The 15,922-nt window shown below is 37.3% G+C and overlaps 1 protein-coding gene across 10 annotated transcripts in view; it reads left to right on the forward strand.

Moving 5' to 3' along the window:
* INPP4B (inositol polyphosphate-4-phosphatase type II B) overlaps positions 1–15,922 on the forward strand; it is a 347,812-nt gene that overhangs the window by 192,343 nt on the left and 139,547 nt on the right. For all 10 annotated transcript variants that reach the window (XR_005819226.1, XM_040554780.1, XM_040554781.1 and 7 more), the window contains one exon: positions 9,885–10,015. Coding sequence is in view for 9 of the 10 variants with exons in the window: in XM_040554780.1 (XP_040410714.1) it covers positions 9,885–10,015 (131 nt within the window). In the remaining variant the exon portion in view is untranslated. The remainder of the gene's footprint in view (positions 1–9,884; positions 10,016–15,922) is intronic.

The raw sequence follows: 15,922 nt of genomic DNA on the forward strand, positions 1-15,922 counted from the left end.
AACTGTGCTAGAATGCTGTCGTGACTTGAGATGTGCAAGAATCAAAATTTGGTTAACAATATACATTTTCTGAAAAGCTAATATTGTATACAGAAACAACACACAACAAGAGCGTGAACTGCATTGTAGAACGTTTGGCTTTGTGCCTTAGTAGCACTTAAACCATTGATAAATGTTATGAAAGCAATGGAAAATAACATGTTCATAGTTAGTAAAGAAGTAATGATAATATAAATCACTTTCTTTTAACTAATTTACATTATTTGACATGAGAAAAAGGTACTGAAGTAATATAATTTTGAAACCTTTCCTCATGTTGGGCCTTTTAATCAGGAAAGACTTAGGATCATCACAGTATGTATGGTGTGAGGAAAAAAGAGGATAAGGATCACCAGTGGCCTAAAACTTGTTTGCCCGAATTCCCACTGTAGGGACTAAAATTGTGATCTGCCTTTGAATAAATTCTGCTGATACAACTGGGACAAAAGTTAATGTTTCAAGTTGTCCAAGGCTTCCCTAAAATCTTACCTGCTTTTTCCAATGATACTGGATGGTGTAGTAAAAGATGTTGTCTCTTTCCCCATGAATCTTGCCTAAGTTGTCATCTCGTCTAATGTCTAAGAGCAGCACTGTAAGCTAATTCTGCATCCCCAAGTCATCCTGTGTATTTTCAGGCATTCCCTCTTCTGCAGCACATCGGAGGGGTTTACCTGGGGTTGTTTATGGTGGTGGTTGGTCCTGCAGTAGGAGTTCCTATCTGTTTTTATTCACCCCATCTACTGCTTCTCTGTGATTTCTTTGTGCCAATACAACAGTAGGTGTCAGGCCAGAATCTTGCATTTAATAAAGTCAGTGGACTGGTACATACTTAGGTATAGTGATGATAATGGGTTATAAAATCATATGTGAATCGTTATATTTATTTTATTCATTAACGCCATGTTTAGGTGTTTATGGGCCAAATCTTTTTTTGAGAATACTAATGTGTAAGGTTTTTTAGTAAGCAATAAAAATAGATTATACTGAATACACAGCTCATTCACTGCCCAAATTTGCATTTGCCCCATGGGTAAATGTCTTTTAAGTGTTAGGGGACTACTTTAACCACTTTTACTTCTTATGTATTATCATCTCCAAAGCCATAATGGAAGTAACAGTGCTTGTTGTTATTTCAAATAATAGCATTCATCTCTTTGGATAAAGTCATAGTTTAAAAAAAAGAAAAAGAAACAAAAAACACGTGTTATTGATTATTTCTGTTAAATGATCTTTAAATACGCACTGAAATAAAGAAAAGCTTTGAGGAAGAAATGTAAGTAAAAGTGGCTTGAAGATTGAGGCAAGTGCTCATGGTTTTCCTGACTGCCAGTGTGATACCAGTGTCTGGTAGAAGATTAGGGGGGCTGTCTGAAGGAGGAGGTAAGATCAAGGGGAGCAACACCTTTAGGTAGGATATAAGCAGATGGAAGGAATAAGGGCATCTGTTTGCCTATCAGTGTATAAGCGTGTAGGTTGAAGCTTCAGCTTTGCACATGCTCTGCTGTCTGAAATAATTACAAAGATGTGTGCTCCTTACATTCGTGAAGTAGTAAATTAATGTAAGGAAGTTATTGCTATGCTAGTTCTTGAACTCTTATAAATATTATGGTGTACCATCTTGAGGCTCTTTCCTTCTGAAGTATTCTTCCCTGCATGTTTTTTTCCCCAGTGAATAAATATTTTTTTCTCAGAGGCCACTTATTATGCTCAGCTTGTTTAGTTTCATTCCTATTGTGGATTCCATATAGTCTGAAGCAATTACGTATAAAAGATATCCAAGTTCAATGTTAATCCTATTCAGTATTGTATTTTAAACTGTAATTTAAATTCTCTTCTCATATTTCTTAAGATTGTTTATCACTTCATAAAACTACAATGTTCATTGTTAACCAAACTTTTTTCATTTTTGGACTTGATACTCTGTAATACGTAACCACTGAGGATGTTTAACTTTGTTTTTCAACATGGAGTAAAGTTTTAAAGATATTCGTGCATTAAAGATATTGTCAAATCCTTCAAACCTCCTTGGAAGAAGTTTTAATGAGTTATATGGTCATTTTTTTTTTGTTCTAACAAGGGTCATATAGTCTACTTTGCTGCTTTTTATTAAAACAAAAAAAGTTTCTTCAAGGGTTTCCAGTGGGTCCTTTCCCCTGTTTCTCTACACTGATCTTGTCCAGATTTTTTATACCTATCTTTTATACCTTAGTTTATAAATTGTTCAGAATTTTTGCCAGCCTGTATAATCTAAGCTTGTAGTTGTAGATCTAGTTTTTGTTGTACTAGATCAGCATAGAAGGGGTTGTTAGGCATTGGAATGGGCTGCCCAGGGAAGTGGTTGAGTCACCATCCCTGGAGGTGTTTAAAAGATGTTTAGATGTAGAGCTTAGTGATGTGGTTTAGTGGAGGACTTGTTAGTATTAGGCCAGAGGTTGGACTAGGTGATCTTGGAGGTCTCTTCCAACCTAGATGATTCTGTGATAGCAAGAGAATTAGGAAAATACAGTAGAACCCACCATACGTATCTTTCAAATTTGTTGCTAAAGCTCTTTTTGAGTCCCTTAGGGCCAAATTCAGTTTTGGCTAAAGGGAAATTTCACCTTCTTACGGCTGAATTTGGCCAATGGCATTTGTGGTCACAGCCCGTAAACAAATTTCAAGGATAAATTGCTCAACTTTCCTTGACCCATCTTTCCAGAGTACAAAGCACATTCCAACTTTCCTGCTGCATCAGGAATGGCTGTCCCGTCCCAACTCCAGTAGCCTTTTCTCATGCAAATTTATGCTGTGGTCAGTATAGTATAGATTTCATGATCTGTTTTTTGAATTCTTTCTTGCAACATTCCAGAATGGGGACAAATTTTAGATCGTTTGAAAGATAAATGTTTTACTCTTTTCTTTTAATATAAAACTTCACTAGAGGAATGGAGACACAGGCAGAAATGCTCTATATTGGCAATGGGCATTGATTTTGTGGACCTTTGTGCATGAGTTTTTAAATTACTTGTTTTTGAACAATGGCACTGCAAAAACATTGTGTTGATGGATGTAGTGTGAAAAAGCTACACCAAGTAAACTTACCACAACTTTTTAAGCTGTTGGAACTCACCACATTTATATGGACACTGTTAATATGATCTGGCATCCACGTGAAGACTTCTAAAACCTTAATTCAGGTAACTACCTGGCATGATTTTTCATGGAAGTAATTTTTTGAACACTTGAAAAAAAAAATGCAGCAGTAAAATGTAGCTCAACTACATGCATGTGAAAGTATTTACCGTGCTGTGCATCAGAAAGGATACAAAACATCTCTTTCACCATCCGATGCTGCATATAGGAATACAAATGGACAAATGCAAGTGTAACTTAAATTTTTGTGAGTAGATTGTGGACAATTGCCTGCCTGCAACATGATTCATTTTATTACCATGCATTTATAAATGAATAGAAGTTACTTTCATGTGTGAATACTATATAATTCTCCGTACTCTTGATTTCACTGTTCATAACTAAATTTGGAAAAGATGGCCTCTGTTAAAGTCTAAGAGGAATTTTCGTCAGACTTAATGAAGTCAAATTTGCTGGGCTCTGCTTTCTACACTGGATGTTTAAAGCTGTAGTACTTTGGAATGGAGTAATATTTCCTGATTTGTTCTGTGGTAGTTACCTATAGATAACATTATTATTCAGCAGTGCTGAAAGTTGTTATAAAATGTTAACGTACTGACTACCCTGTCAGAGAAGGCTTTCTGTTGCTGTTCTATGTGAAGTCCACATAGATTTTAAGACTCCGGAAAGTAATTCTGTACCAATCAGCAATGCTTCTCAGAGATCGGTTGGTAAAATTTCTGGTTGTTTGTGCACAGCATGCCCTGGAATCCAAGAATTCAATATCAAGCAAATGATCTAACTTGTAAGTCTTGTTGAGTCTCCAATGTGGTAGTGAAGAACAGAACAATACAAAACCGAAGTAAAAATCATCTTGTTTTCAAGGCTGTAATTATTTGAATACAAATTCTGTCTTCACTGAAAGAAATTTTAACTTGTATGTGGTTAACTAGATTTTGCACTTACCTGTAGTTACCTGTGGTTCTAATAGCACTAAGTTAGGTGTAATTTGGTCTTTTCATGTCACTTGATGCAGAGAGTATAAATTTAGAGACATTAATGTTTAAACATGATTTAAAAAAAAAAGGCCCTGTACAATTTTATTGTTACTGATGTCATAAAGACAGCACAGTTTATTTTGAATGAGACACTGATTAATAAATTAGGGGAAAAAAACACCCACAGAAGTATTTAGATGCCTGAGTAATTATGCAATTAATTATATGATTAATTTTCCCACATATATGATTCCAAGCTGAAAGAAGTGAAGTGATAAATAAATAACTGTCAGAGTAAAATGTTGTTTCAGCTCTATGATATAAGCGAAACGATTGTCTTAATTTGACCTAAGCTGATTCTACTATATCCTGATACAGCAGGAAAATGTTATATATATATATATATATATATATATATATATATTTTCACAATTGATAATTACTAAAAATAGAATTTAGGTATAAAATGTAAATTCTACAGATGCCATTCTGAGTGTTACTGAATTTGAGACTCTTTGCGGTCACGTGATTCAGGAAAATTATTCTTTGCTTTTAAAATAAATCATAGACCTAACTTCAAATGGTTATGCTATTTGAAGATTTGAGTCTTTGAAATAAACACAGGTAATAAAATATCCCAGGAAGGGAAAGAGTTTCCAGGCAGAAAGAAAGGAATGGGTTTAATTTAGCTCATCTGTTGCCTATGCTTTTGAATAAGAAAAAGTGGGGTGGATAGAAATGCAAAATGAACTTTAAAACTCTGGCTGTCAGGGACAGTTCAAAATATTCTCAAGACTGCAAATCCCAGTTTATTCTCCACATATACATGGAGAAAACAAGTTGTAAAATATTTTTAAGATGTTTTTTGTGTGTGTATATCTACTTTTTTTTTTTTTGGACAAATGTTTGAGGAATGAAACAGGTAAGCACCATCTCAATTTTTAGTTATCTGGCAGGTTGGTCTTAGCAGAAGCTGCAACAGTTTTTAGAAATTCTGTAAGAAGAGGAAAAACATCTTCTGTTTTCGAGAGGTTCTCGATGAAAAACATCAGGAAAGGAAGAAGAGTGTCATTTTATTCATTTTCATGGTAGTTTCCCCAGAAGGGATTAAATCCTCCTTAGTAATTATTTGTCTGCTTTAGAAACAATATAGTAAAAAGGCTATGATTTTTTTATTTCTGGAGAGGATGTTATATTGTTTTGATGGGTTATTGCCTGTATATCACAGGGACCGTAACTTGTTATAAAGAAAAATGAGAGTAATTTTATTTGCTTCTCTTCTCCAATAAGATGTAATGGTTACCTATAAATATGTACACTTTAAAGTAAAATTTGTTAGGAAAACTAATTCCTGTGTTCCTTTCCTTAGAAGGAAACTTTTAAGTTTCCATTACTTGAGAGATTGACTCATGCCCCAAAGCTTATGGTTTATATTTACTCTAAAGCTCCCATTTGATAAGTATTCAGAACTTTGTTACCTTTATCCTGTTCCTATATCCTTATATTCAGTGTGATAAGGAAGTGACTTTTTCTGTTACAGTGCATGACACAAACCAAACTGTTTAAGTAGAAACTATCAACATGAATAATAGAAGAAATTCTTTGTGCCTCTTTCAGGTACTTGCAGTAGTTTGCTATAATCCCACAGCTAATGTGTCCTTCAGTAAGCAAAGCTTGAGTTGGTAAATCAAAAGAGAGAATGTTAATCTGAGCCTTAGGTGCTCAAACTTCCATTGATAATAGGCTTCATTGAACATTTGCTTGGAATCAAAAATCATGTGTAGTTTTAAGTTACGATTCTGACGGTAATGGTATTTAATTGCTTGTAGTCTTGGAAATGTCATGCAGTCTTCACAAATCGCTGGGTGCCCCAATGCAGTTGTTTGTAAAGAGAAGCACAGATGTTTTTACCTAGGGACCAATCTTGCCAAACAATCTTGTGTATCAACAGCCTGCTGCACAGCCATACTTTCCATCAGCAGGGGAAGGTTGGATAAAGCTCAAGTCCCCTAAAGAGCCAGGTGTCCATGAATTGTAGCTCTGTAAATCAGGAAGATATAAGCTGTTGTTGGTTTTAAGTAGGAGCCTGAAATGAAGATTCATGAGAGCTCTAATAGTGCTGTGGGATCCTGAGGAGTCTCATAATTTACTCTTATAAATTTTTGTCTATTTAAAATTGTATTGTGTTAGCACCAATGACCATTAATCTTTGTACTAATGATCATCATAGTATAGAGTGCTTTCAGCAGATTAGGATCTAGTATTTAATTTTTCTGCCATAATGGCAGAAAAGTTTTGAAGAAAGGGTAAAAGGTAGATTTGCAATTTTGAAATGTGGAACTTCTTCCAACCATAATGTCAAGTGCTTAATGAAAGCTTGGCATACTTTGTGTACTAAAGGAAAAGAATGGATGTGAAAAAGATAAAGTGCCCTAGAAAGGCTTAAAAATAAGTTAGCTTACATTTGAGGAGGAGGAGGAATGGGACAGACTGTTTACATCCTCTCGCTGATTAGATACAAAATGGAGCAAGCTTGTGCCAAGGTCTCAGAGGAAGATATTAAAGTAGTTAAGGCAGGAGACAATGGAAGTTGAGACTGTCCTGGCTGATATTTTCCATTATGTTGTGATAGAAAAGACTGTCTTGGAGGTGGTTTGTGGAGCTAAGCAGCAAGATGTAGGAAACAAAACTTGGATTTGATTGTGTAAGAAGGGTTGAAGTTGATGCTAAGCACAGGATGTGTCATGGTGGTGAGTGCAATTACCTGGAAAAGACTTTGAGAGGGGATTTGGAAGATTTGGAATGGGGGAAGATCGTGACAAATAGCTCTATTTTACAATACTGAGTTTGCACTGATCTTACTGCTCTGTTGACAAATTATTTGAAATTCCATGCTTGAATTGAAAAGGTGAATCACTAACCGATGTGCCCTTATGGAGAACCAATGCAAAAATACTGATTTCCATTTATTGCACAGTTGTTTTTAGACGTATTTACTGTTTGAAATGTATTGTCAAGTTGTTCAGTGAAATAAGTTCGGGTATGAAGTACTACAATATTATTAAAACACCTTTTTTAGATAGAATGTTATGGGTTATTACTGTGGACTGTAAGAGTCATAATTTAAAAAACACCGTTTATACATTTTGTTTGTTTATGAGGGGGGCATTCCCAGTAATGCTAATAAAGCTTGGTACTATGAAATATTCTTGGTGGAACTTAGTTACAGAAAAGATAATTCTGTTTTCAGCCATGTCTCAGAACAGAGTTGCACTGAGTCACCAACAGCAGTGTGACAAACGGTAAGAATTCACAACACACAAATAGTATCCAAATCCAAAATGTCTTGGATTGATTATTGCATTCGGAAGAAAAAAAAATGAAAAATGTGCAAGAGGGCTGTTGTTGGAGGGATAGTATATATGCCATATAATGCTATTATCTGATGTTTTTGATTTTTATTATAGATTAGTTTAAAATGGCTAGTTTTATTAAAACATTGCAGATGAGATGCATTTTTTGTGAGATACTAGCGGCTGTGTTTTGACTTCAGTGGTGTGTGTTTCTGAGATGAAATAAATGCAAGCCTTGTCAACAGTGATAAGAGCAGGATTTTTCATTCCTTGAAAACACGTTAAAGTTGATGTGGTGGAATTTTAGCTTGCCTTTCCCATTGCTTTTGGTGTAACTGAAGTCAGCCAGTTAAACTAGTTTTGGTTCACAAGTGATATTTTAGTCTGAGATAAGATTTTTTTGCTCCTGCTGTTGCTTGGCGTAAGTATGGGACCAGCAGCTCCAGGGGTGGACTTAGATGGAGGCAGGAGAGCAAAGCCAAGCACTGGGTTTTCCATGGGATAGAGGGTTCTGAATGTTATGCAATTATGTATCCATCGCTCACTGTGTAGTATTTCTTCAGTCTCTGCAGAGTAGTGTACTGCTGTGTAGGAGGAAAAGACAAGTTTAGACTCAGTCAGGTCCAAGCGTTGTTTCTAAAACTATTAAAGATCACATTTGAAATATTAAGGGCCAAATTACCTTCACTGCAAACAAATAGATTTATATGCTCTGCCAGATCTTGAAGGGGTGTTTCTTAGTTGGAAGCCATGAGATTTTGACTCAGTGTCCCATTTTAAGCTGATGAAGATTTATAAGGAAAATGATGACGGGAAATAGTGGGGCTGACCTCTTACTGCTGATGATTCTTATGCTACACCATTGCCAGTTTATATCAATGGAGGAAGATTAAACCATGTCATCTGCTTCTGTTCTTTTAGGTCGAACAAAATGGAAAACTAATCATATGTCATTAGTAAACTCCAAACATGTTAACGTATTGTAGTGTTTGTTTCCATTTTGATACTCTCAAAGACATGTAAACCAAGCAAAATGCCTGAATTTGCTTTTTATTTTGCTCATTGCCTTAGGTAGGAGCAGAATTATGCCTGTGTAGCTTTTTCTAGTACCGTTCACTGTAATGCAAAGCCAATAATGATGGGGAAAACAATGTATTGGCGTGGGTTTTTTTCTTTAAGAAATAATTTTAAGAATCTTTGGCCAGTGGTCAGAACTGTTGCTTTAAGTATAGGTATGTTCCTGGGCTGCAGTCTCATTGGTGTTGTTTTCACCTTTTTTATTTTTTCTCCTCTTTTCCCACCCCCTACCTCTTTTCTTCTTCAGTAATTTTCATATATCTAGGACGTGTCCTCTGGAATTCTTTTCTGAGACTTCCAAGAATTGCAGTGAAATAGTCTGCTTGATGCTTTGAGGAACGTTAGGAAAACTAGTTGGTTGGTTTACATAAGATTTCTTCCAAATAATTCCAAGTCTCTGAAGGCTTGAGATATTTCAGCTTCTTTAAAAGCAGAACACCCGAAGTGGATTTGGGGCTGAATTTACTTGTGAAGTTGGAAAGAAAAAAAAAAAAAAAAAAGGAAGCCAAAAGCATGGTAACCATGCTTGTTTGTGCAGGAAACTAGGGATCTCTATTTCACTCAGGTCAACTCTCAAAAGAGCATACAGGAAAACTGATAATTTGCTAACGGATTTCCTTTTGGATTTTCAGTGACATGTTTGGTTACCATAACGCTGCTGTTTTGACCTGATGAACACAGCTGTAAGGCTGAAGATTAAGTTTTAGGGAAATAGTGGCTTTCTGCTTTATTTTGTGTGTCTTGTGGTGAATATAGTACAAAAGGGGGGGGGGGGGGGGGGGGGGCAGGAGGAATACTGGGCATGTCTGGTAGTGTGTTGGATAAACTGACATTTGTAGAAATACTGCTATAGTGGTGTGTAAGAAAGTATCCAAAGAGTAGAGTTTATAAAACAGCTATACTGCAATCATTGGAGAAGGAGTGAACTTTGTATACTTTACAATGGTGCTTACCATTTCCTCACATAATGTTGCTTACTGTGAACACAGCTCTTTGAAGCCTGGAAGCCGCCTTGCCTCCAGGGAAGAAACAATATTTCAGCTTACGTTTGTACCAGATGAGTTCTGAATGCAAAGTACTGTATTATTCACTCATTTGGCATTCTTTATTGCATGGTTGAAAAACAGAGCTGATATCGCCAAACTTCACAAGTGCCATGAAAGCAGACCCAAGATTTTATTTCATATGGGAAGTGCTTTTGATGTTTTATAACAAACTGGTTTGGGATTAATTGGATTCATTTGGTTGAATGTGAATGTTAATGGATTAATGAATTAATGCCATCTCTTCTTGCCTTTTGATACAGGAATCAGGAACTTAAAGACTTAGGAGAACTTGCTCCTCACTGGGACAATATGCGTAAAAGTGTTATTGCACACTGTGATCAGATGTTGAGCATGTATCAGGATACTCTTGCAGAGCTTGGGAAGCATACAGGTATGAAAGTTGCCTCCCCTCTCCTGGAGCACTTAACAGTCAACCTAGTTAATTCTAATTATATGCTGGAGTGTTCAAGTATTCAGCAGTAATAAAACATGTAAAAAAAATCATAATAATTTAATTGTTGTATTTCTGAGATATTCAGAAGTACTTCATTACTTCTCCTAAAATTTATCATGCATTCCAACACGTTTTCACAATTAATGTAGTATGTAGTTATGCAGCAGCCAAAAGATTTGAGAAGGTGGGTGTGCCTGTTTTAATTGCATGTTCCCTTGATTTTGCTGCTTTTCTAGTACTGAGTACCATCTGCCAGCTGAAAACAGCTACTAGAACTACCTTAGAGGTAGTTCTGAGTTTTTCTTGAAACCTAACTTAAGTTGCATTTAACAGTAGACAGGATAAAAGTGACATGCTCTACGTATCCTTAGTGTAGCATTTGTCATTGGCCAGGTTGTGCCAGAAAAGCATGCAATTTATATAGGATGGGCAGTCTGTCCAAATTCCAGAGGAAGCAGTATGTACTGTGCTTGTTTTTTTTCACATGAAGATAGTTTTGTCTTATATTCTGATGTGCACTGGTTGGTTGTTTGGGTAATATTTGTCAGGGTCCTGTGGTCAAGGACTGTAATGTACTGCAGTGTCTGCATGCCAGTTGAATAAGACAGCATCAGTGAAAAATGTGCTGAAAAGACAGCTGATCTTTTTCTCCTGTAGTAATTCTTACTTGTAAAAAAGAACAAGAAAGGACTGCAGAACTAAGTATTTCTTCTTTTGAATTACTTTTCTTTTGGTGGTTCACAAATCGTTCAAAAATATGGTAATTCTTTTCTGTTTTGCAAGACTACTGGAATTATTTCCTGAATAACAAATAACACTATTTTGAGAAAACCAATTTTTCTTTCTGTCCATAGCATGCCTTTCACCCCTACCCCCTGTAGTTTTTGAGATTTTTCTGGAAGGAAATAAACACTTTTGTTCTGAATGACTACATAGGCCTTGTTGTTGCTGCTTTCTTGCTGGTGTCAGTTTTCTAATGCCAGTCCTCACAGTCACCATCTCAATGTGTGTTCTCTGTGACTGTGCTGCCATTATTTCTTGGATATGCTGTTTCACTCTATATTCTCACCACTAGCTGCTCCCAGTAGGGCCTTACTCCCACAGCTTTGTGCGTGGAGGCATAGGCTTGCCAGAGGTAAACAGGGCTTTGTGCATTGTGTTGCAAATATAACAAGCTTGCAAAAGATAACATCTTTTGAAATATCAAATAATAGGGACAATTTGCAGTACTTTATTTCTAGCTTTTTACAGTCCTGTAAAAACAAACAAGCCATTTTTATTTACTGAGAAATCGAGCAACCAGATTTTAGTCCAACATACAACTAAAATGCATAGCAATTTCTTCCTATACAGAATGGAACACTTTTCTAATAATGGATCTGCTGCTTTTAGTAGGTGAGACACAAATCTTTCTCTTCCAAAATAATCACTAAAACTGTACTTCTGTCCTTTATACATTATCTTCTAGCAGAAGATTGAGCATGGCATTTGTCATTCCAGGTTGCTCTGGGATTTCTTTCTTGGTCACAGGAAAAGAGAAATCCTGTGTTAGTCCATGAACAAAAAAAAAACAGCCGCTAACTGAAACCAAACATTTTGGCAGCAGTTGATCACTGGGGGGAAGCTCATCTGTTATACTGAATGTTGTGTAATCATTTGCATTTTGGTTGCACAACTGTAATTTCTTGTATTTATGATTGTTTACCATCATCAGAATATTCCAATTCTGATTTTGGCAGACTACTGCCTGATCCAGTATGACACTCCTTATGTTTCCGTGTTGTAACTAATACATATTTTTTTAAATGCTTTGTTAATTACATTTTGAAAAGACTCCATAAAATATTATATGCAAGGAAATAAATACAGATGGTGAAGGAATCAATGTAATAATTAACACTTTCAGCAAAATATTGAAATGACCTTTTCATATTTTTTTAAAAAATGAAAAAAGACAATGTAATCTATTAAATTTAAATCCTGCAAGGGACTGTATTGTGACAAGTGAATTTGAAAATGGCTGGTGATATTAAATGATACTAAATTAACTATGATTTGAGATAGCTGCATTGGACCAGGGAACCCAAGATTATCGAAGAGTAATAATTGTACTAAAGATTTAAAATAAATGAGGAGTTAATTTGGAGGTCAATGCTCGGGTACATAACTAAATCTCATTTCTTGAACAACATTGTTTTTCGTCAGCATGATGGTGCTGTTTACATGTTTTAAACATGTTTTATACATGTTTATATTTGCCAAAACCCTAATTTTCATTGTGTGAAAATTTGCATTCACATTAGAAAGCTTATTTTATTGTGATCAGTGGCATATGCGTGTGTTTTAAAACCAGTAGTTCTAAAGAAGACAATATTTACTTTAAGTCCTGCACTGTAGTGTTTTTGTTCTTATTAAATGACAAATTAGATGATAAATCCTCTGGGTAATGAATGTTCCTTCAGAGTTGTTCCACGGAGGTCTTCACACTTTTTATGTATGCTATATGCCTTATATAAGTGTGTGTGAAGGGGATTGTACTGTGTTACACGTGTGTATACGCAGCCAGACTAAAACACCAGATCTACATTTTGATTCTATAGACAATGAAAGACTTTGCTGTCCAAAATTAAAGTAAAATCTAGAACAGGCTGCTCAAAGATTTTTTTTATTATTATTTTTATTTCTCTCTGTTTGGAATGCTTCATTTAAAGCTGTTGGTGTAAATCCATGCTTTGCCTGACTGGTGTTTTCATGATGTAAAGGTGGCTAAGAGTTTGTTTGCTTTCAGCTTTCATTTGTGCTGCAGTCTTAACATATATGGCCTGCACCCAGGTCTGATCTTCTGTGCAGCTATAGCTGCATGATGAGCTCTAAAAATACTACATCTGAGGGCACATTCCTCACTTCGGTGTACTGAATTTGCATAGGTGTCTTCTGGTTCGTTCTTGTTGTGCTGAAGGAAAGCTATCTTCTCCCACTGGGCACAAGGATGAAAAATAAGGGTAGTGCAGGCAGAGTGTTAACCCTGACAACTGACCAGATTGAGTGAAACTTGACTTGAAGAGTTATCTGACATTCCAGTGTGTTGTAGTCTTTTAGGGACATGGAAATTGGGGTCACAGATGTTTTTGTGTTTGAGGAGTAGGAATAAAGAAGGCATAGCTAAGTAAGAGACATGGTTAATCTGTTGTTGAAGACGTGCCTGGGATTAGATTACAAGATTTGCAGCCAGAAAGAGGGAGCATTAAGTCATTTTTGCATCTATCTTGATCTTGGATCTTAGAATGATAGAATTATTTAGGTTGGAAAAGACCTCTAAGATTATCTAGTCCAACCTTTTAAGTCCAACCTTTAGTCCTCTCACTGTAGAGAAGATGTACCTTTTGGTACAGGTTTCCCTTGAGCTCATGAGATAACCTTTACTGCTCTTTTAACATAATATAATATCATACAATTTTCTTCAGTCTGAAGTACTGTAATCGAAAAAAATAGTAATCCGGCATGAAGGAGAATAATATTCTGCAAATCTTGAAAATAATGGATATGTGACTGAATATTTTCAGCTTAACTTTTTAGTTTGCAGCTTGATCCCAATTTTAAAAATGTTTTTGTATACACTTATTGTTAGCTCTGAGTAGTCTGCTTCTCGATTAACTGTATATCCATTTACCTCTCTACAATGTATTCCATCAAAAATTTAATTGTGGTTCAAATCCATCTTAGAAAACTTGAGTTTTAGTTGATTTCTATGAATTATTTACTTGAAAATTGGTTTGTTCTGGATTATGATACTGTAACATGCTGATTAACTTCCACCAAGCATTTATGCCCTGTGCACAACCACTCAATCTGCCTTGCTTGAAAACTGGAGGCAAGGTATTCCCTGTGAATATTTCTCATTCGCTGTTGGATTTTACAGCAAGTGAGAATTAACATAAAGCTAACATATCCACACCAAGTAGGACTTCGTAGCGTAGACAAAAAAGGGAGTTGAACTTCGGGAATGTTATTTGCTTGTTTTAATTTTGACCTGAAATGATTTTTTTTTTCCTGGTGTTCTTTTTCTCAGTGATCAAAATGAAAATTCTGTTGTTTGTCCAGCTGTAGAAGGAGAGAGAAAGATATGATCAAGGTTAGGGCAACTGAATATTGCTCTGGGGAATTGGATATTATGCCTGCCTCTGTCACAAAGTTCCAGTGTGACGCTAGGCAAGTCAGACTTTTCAGAAGTCATTAGTTTGTTCTTATTTTCTGGAAGTCTGGCAATATACACAGGCTGTTTTGTAGGAGTATTCACTGCTTATGTATATAAATCACATCAGTGGGAGCGGTGCTTCTGAAATGCAGCATGTATAACGTTTCATATTTGACAGAATCAGATCCTCCATGTCTCATATTAATGCACTGTTTCTTAAATGCCTCAACCTTAAGTTAGTCTCTGTGATTAGAATAGATGAAATTATAATGATTTTATGCATCCAGTTAAATTTGTCCTCTAAATATTTGTAAAGCCCTTAGAAACTGTAGTGCTGCATGCAGTAGACACTGAAGAAATTAATAATTCTGTCTTTATAGAAGGCTTGAGCAGTATACATGTATGTAGATACTAGAGTAAAAGTTGGAAACAAAATATTGAATTGCTGCTTCTAACGTAAGCACCGAAGATCCTAAGTGCTCAATGAATTGGAAAAAGCTAGTAAGTGATGTGGAATTCAAGTCTGCTTCAGAGTTTCCTGTTAAGGTGAACGTCAGAGGAAGCTTACATCTATGAGCTCATATTTTCTAACTTTGAAGTTTGATCTTGCAACAATTATAATAATTATTTTAATAGGGAAATTGTAGTTTTCCTAGTCTTAAATACAGCTTAAGACATTATTGTATTGGGTTTATGTGTCAAGAGTTTGGTAGCAGGGGGCTGCAGGGGTGGCCTCTGTGAGCAGAGCCCAGCAGCTTGCCCATGTCAGATCAGAGCCAGCTCCAGATGGCCCCAAAAGGGATCTGCTGCTGTCCAGAGCTGAGCCAGGGAACGATGCTGGTTGGGCCTCTGGGAGAGCAGATTTAAGAAAGGGAAACAACTGCTGTGCAACAGCAGCTGGGAGAGCGGAGTGAGAACCAGCCCTGCAGCGCCCAAGGTGAGTGCAGCAGGAGGGCAGGAGGTGCTCCAGGCACGCAGCAGCAGTTCCCCTGCGGCCTGTGCAGGGAGAGGCCCCTGGTGGAGCAGGCTGTGCCCCTGCAGCCCATGGGTCCCACATGGAGCAGGTCTCCATGCTGCAGCCTGTGGAGGAGCCCCCAGTAGAGCAGGTGGATGTGGCCCGGAGGAGGTTGCGGCCCATGGAGAGCCCCCCCAGGAGCAGGCCCCGGGCCGGAGCTGCAGCCCGTGGAGAGGAGCCCACACAGGAGCAGGGGGTCTGGGGGGAGCTGCCGCCCATGGGGGACCCGTGCTGGAGCAGTTTGCTCCTGGGGGATGGAGCCCGTGCTACGGAGCCATGTGGGAGCAGTTCTTGGAGAGCTGCTGCTTGTGGGCAGCCCCCACAGGATCAGTTTGGGAAGGACGGCATCCCGTGGGAGGGACCCCACGTGAAGCAGGGGCAGAGAGTGACCGTGAGGGAGCGGCGGAGATAAAGCGTTAGAGACTGACCACAGCCCCCATTCCCTGTTCCCCTGTGCTGCTTGGGGGGAGGAGGGAGAAGAGGCTGCAGGGGGGAAGGAAGGTGTTTTTTAGTTAGCTTTTAGTTTCTCACTGTGCTAGCCTGCTAGTGGTAGGCAATACATTATATTAATCTCTTTATGCTGAGTCTGTTTTGCCTGTGACAATAAGTGGTGAGTGATCTCCCTGTTCTCCTT

This window comes from Cygnus olor, chromosome 4, assembly GCF_009769625.2.
Source record: "Cygnus olor isolate bCygOlo1 chromosome 4, bCygOlo1.pri.v2, whole genome shotgun sequence".
In the NCBI taxonomy this organism is placed as follows: Eukaryota; Metazoa; Chordata; class Aves; order Anseriformes; family Anatidae; genus Cygnus; species Cygnus olor.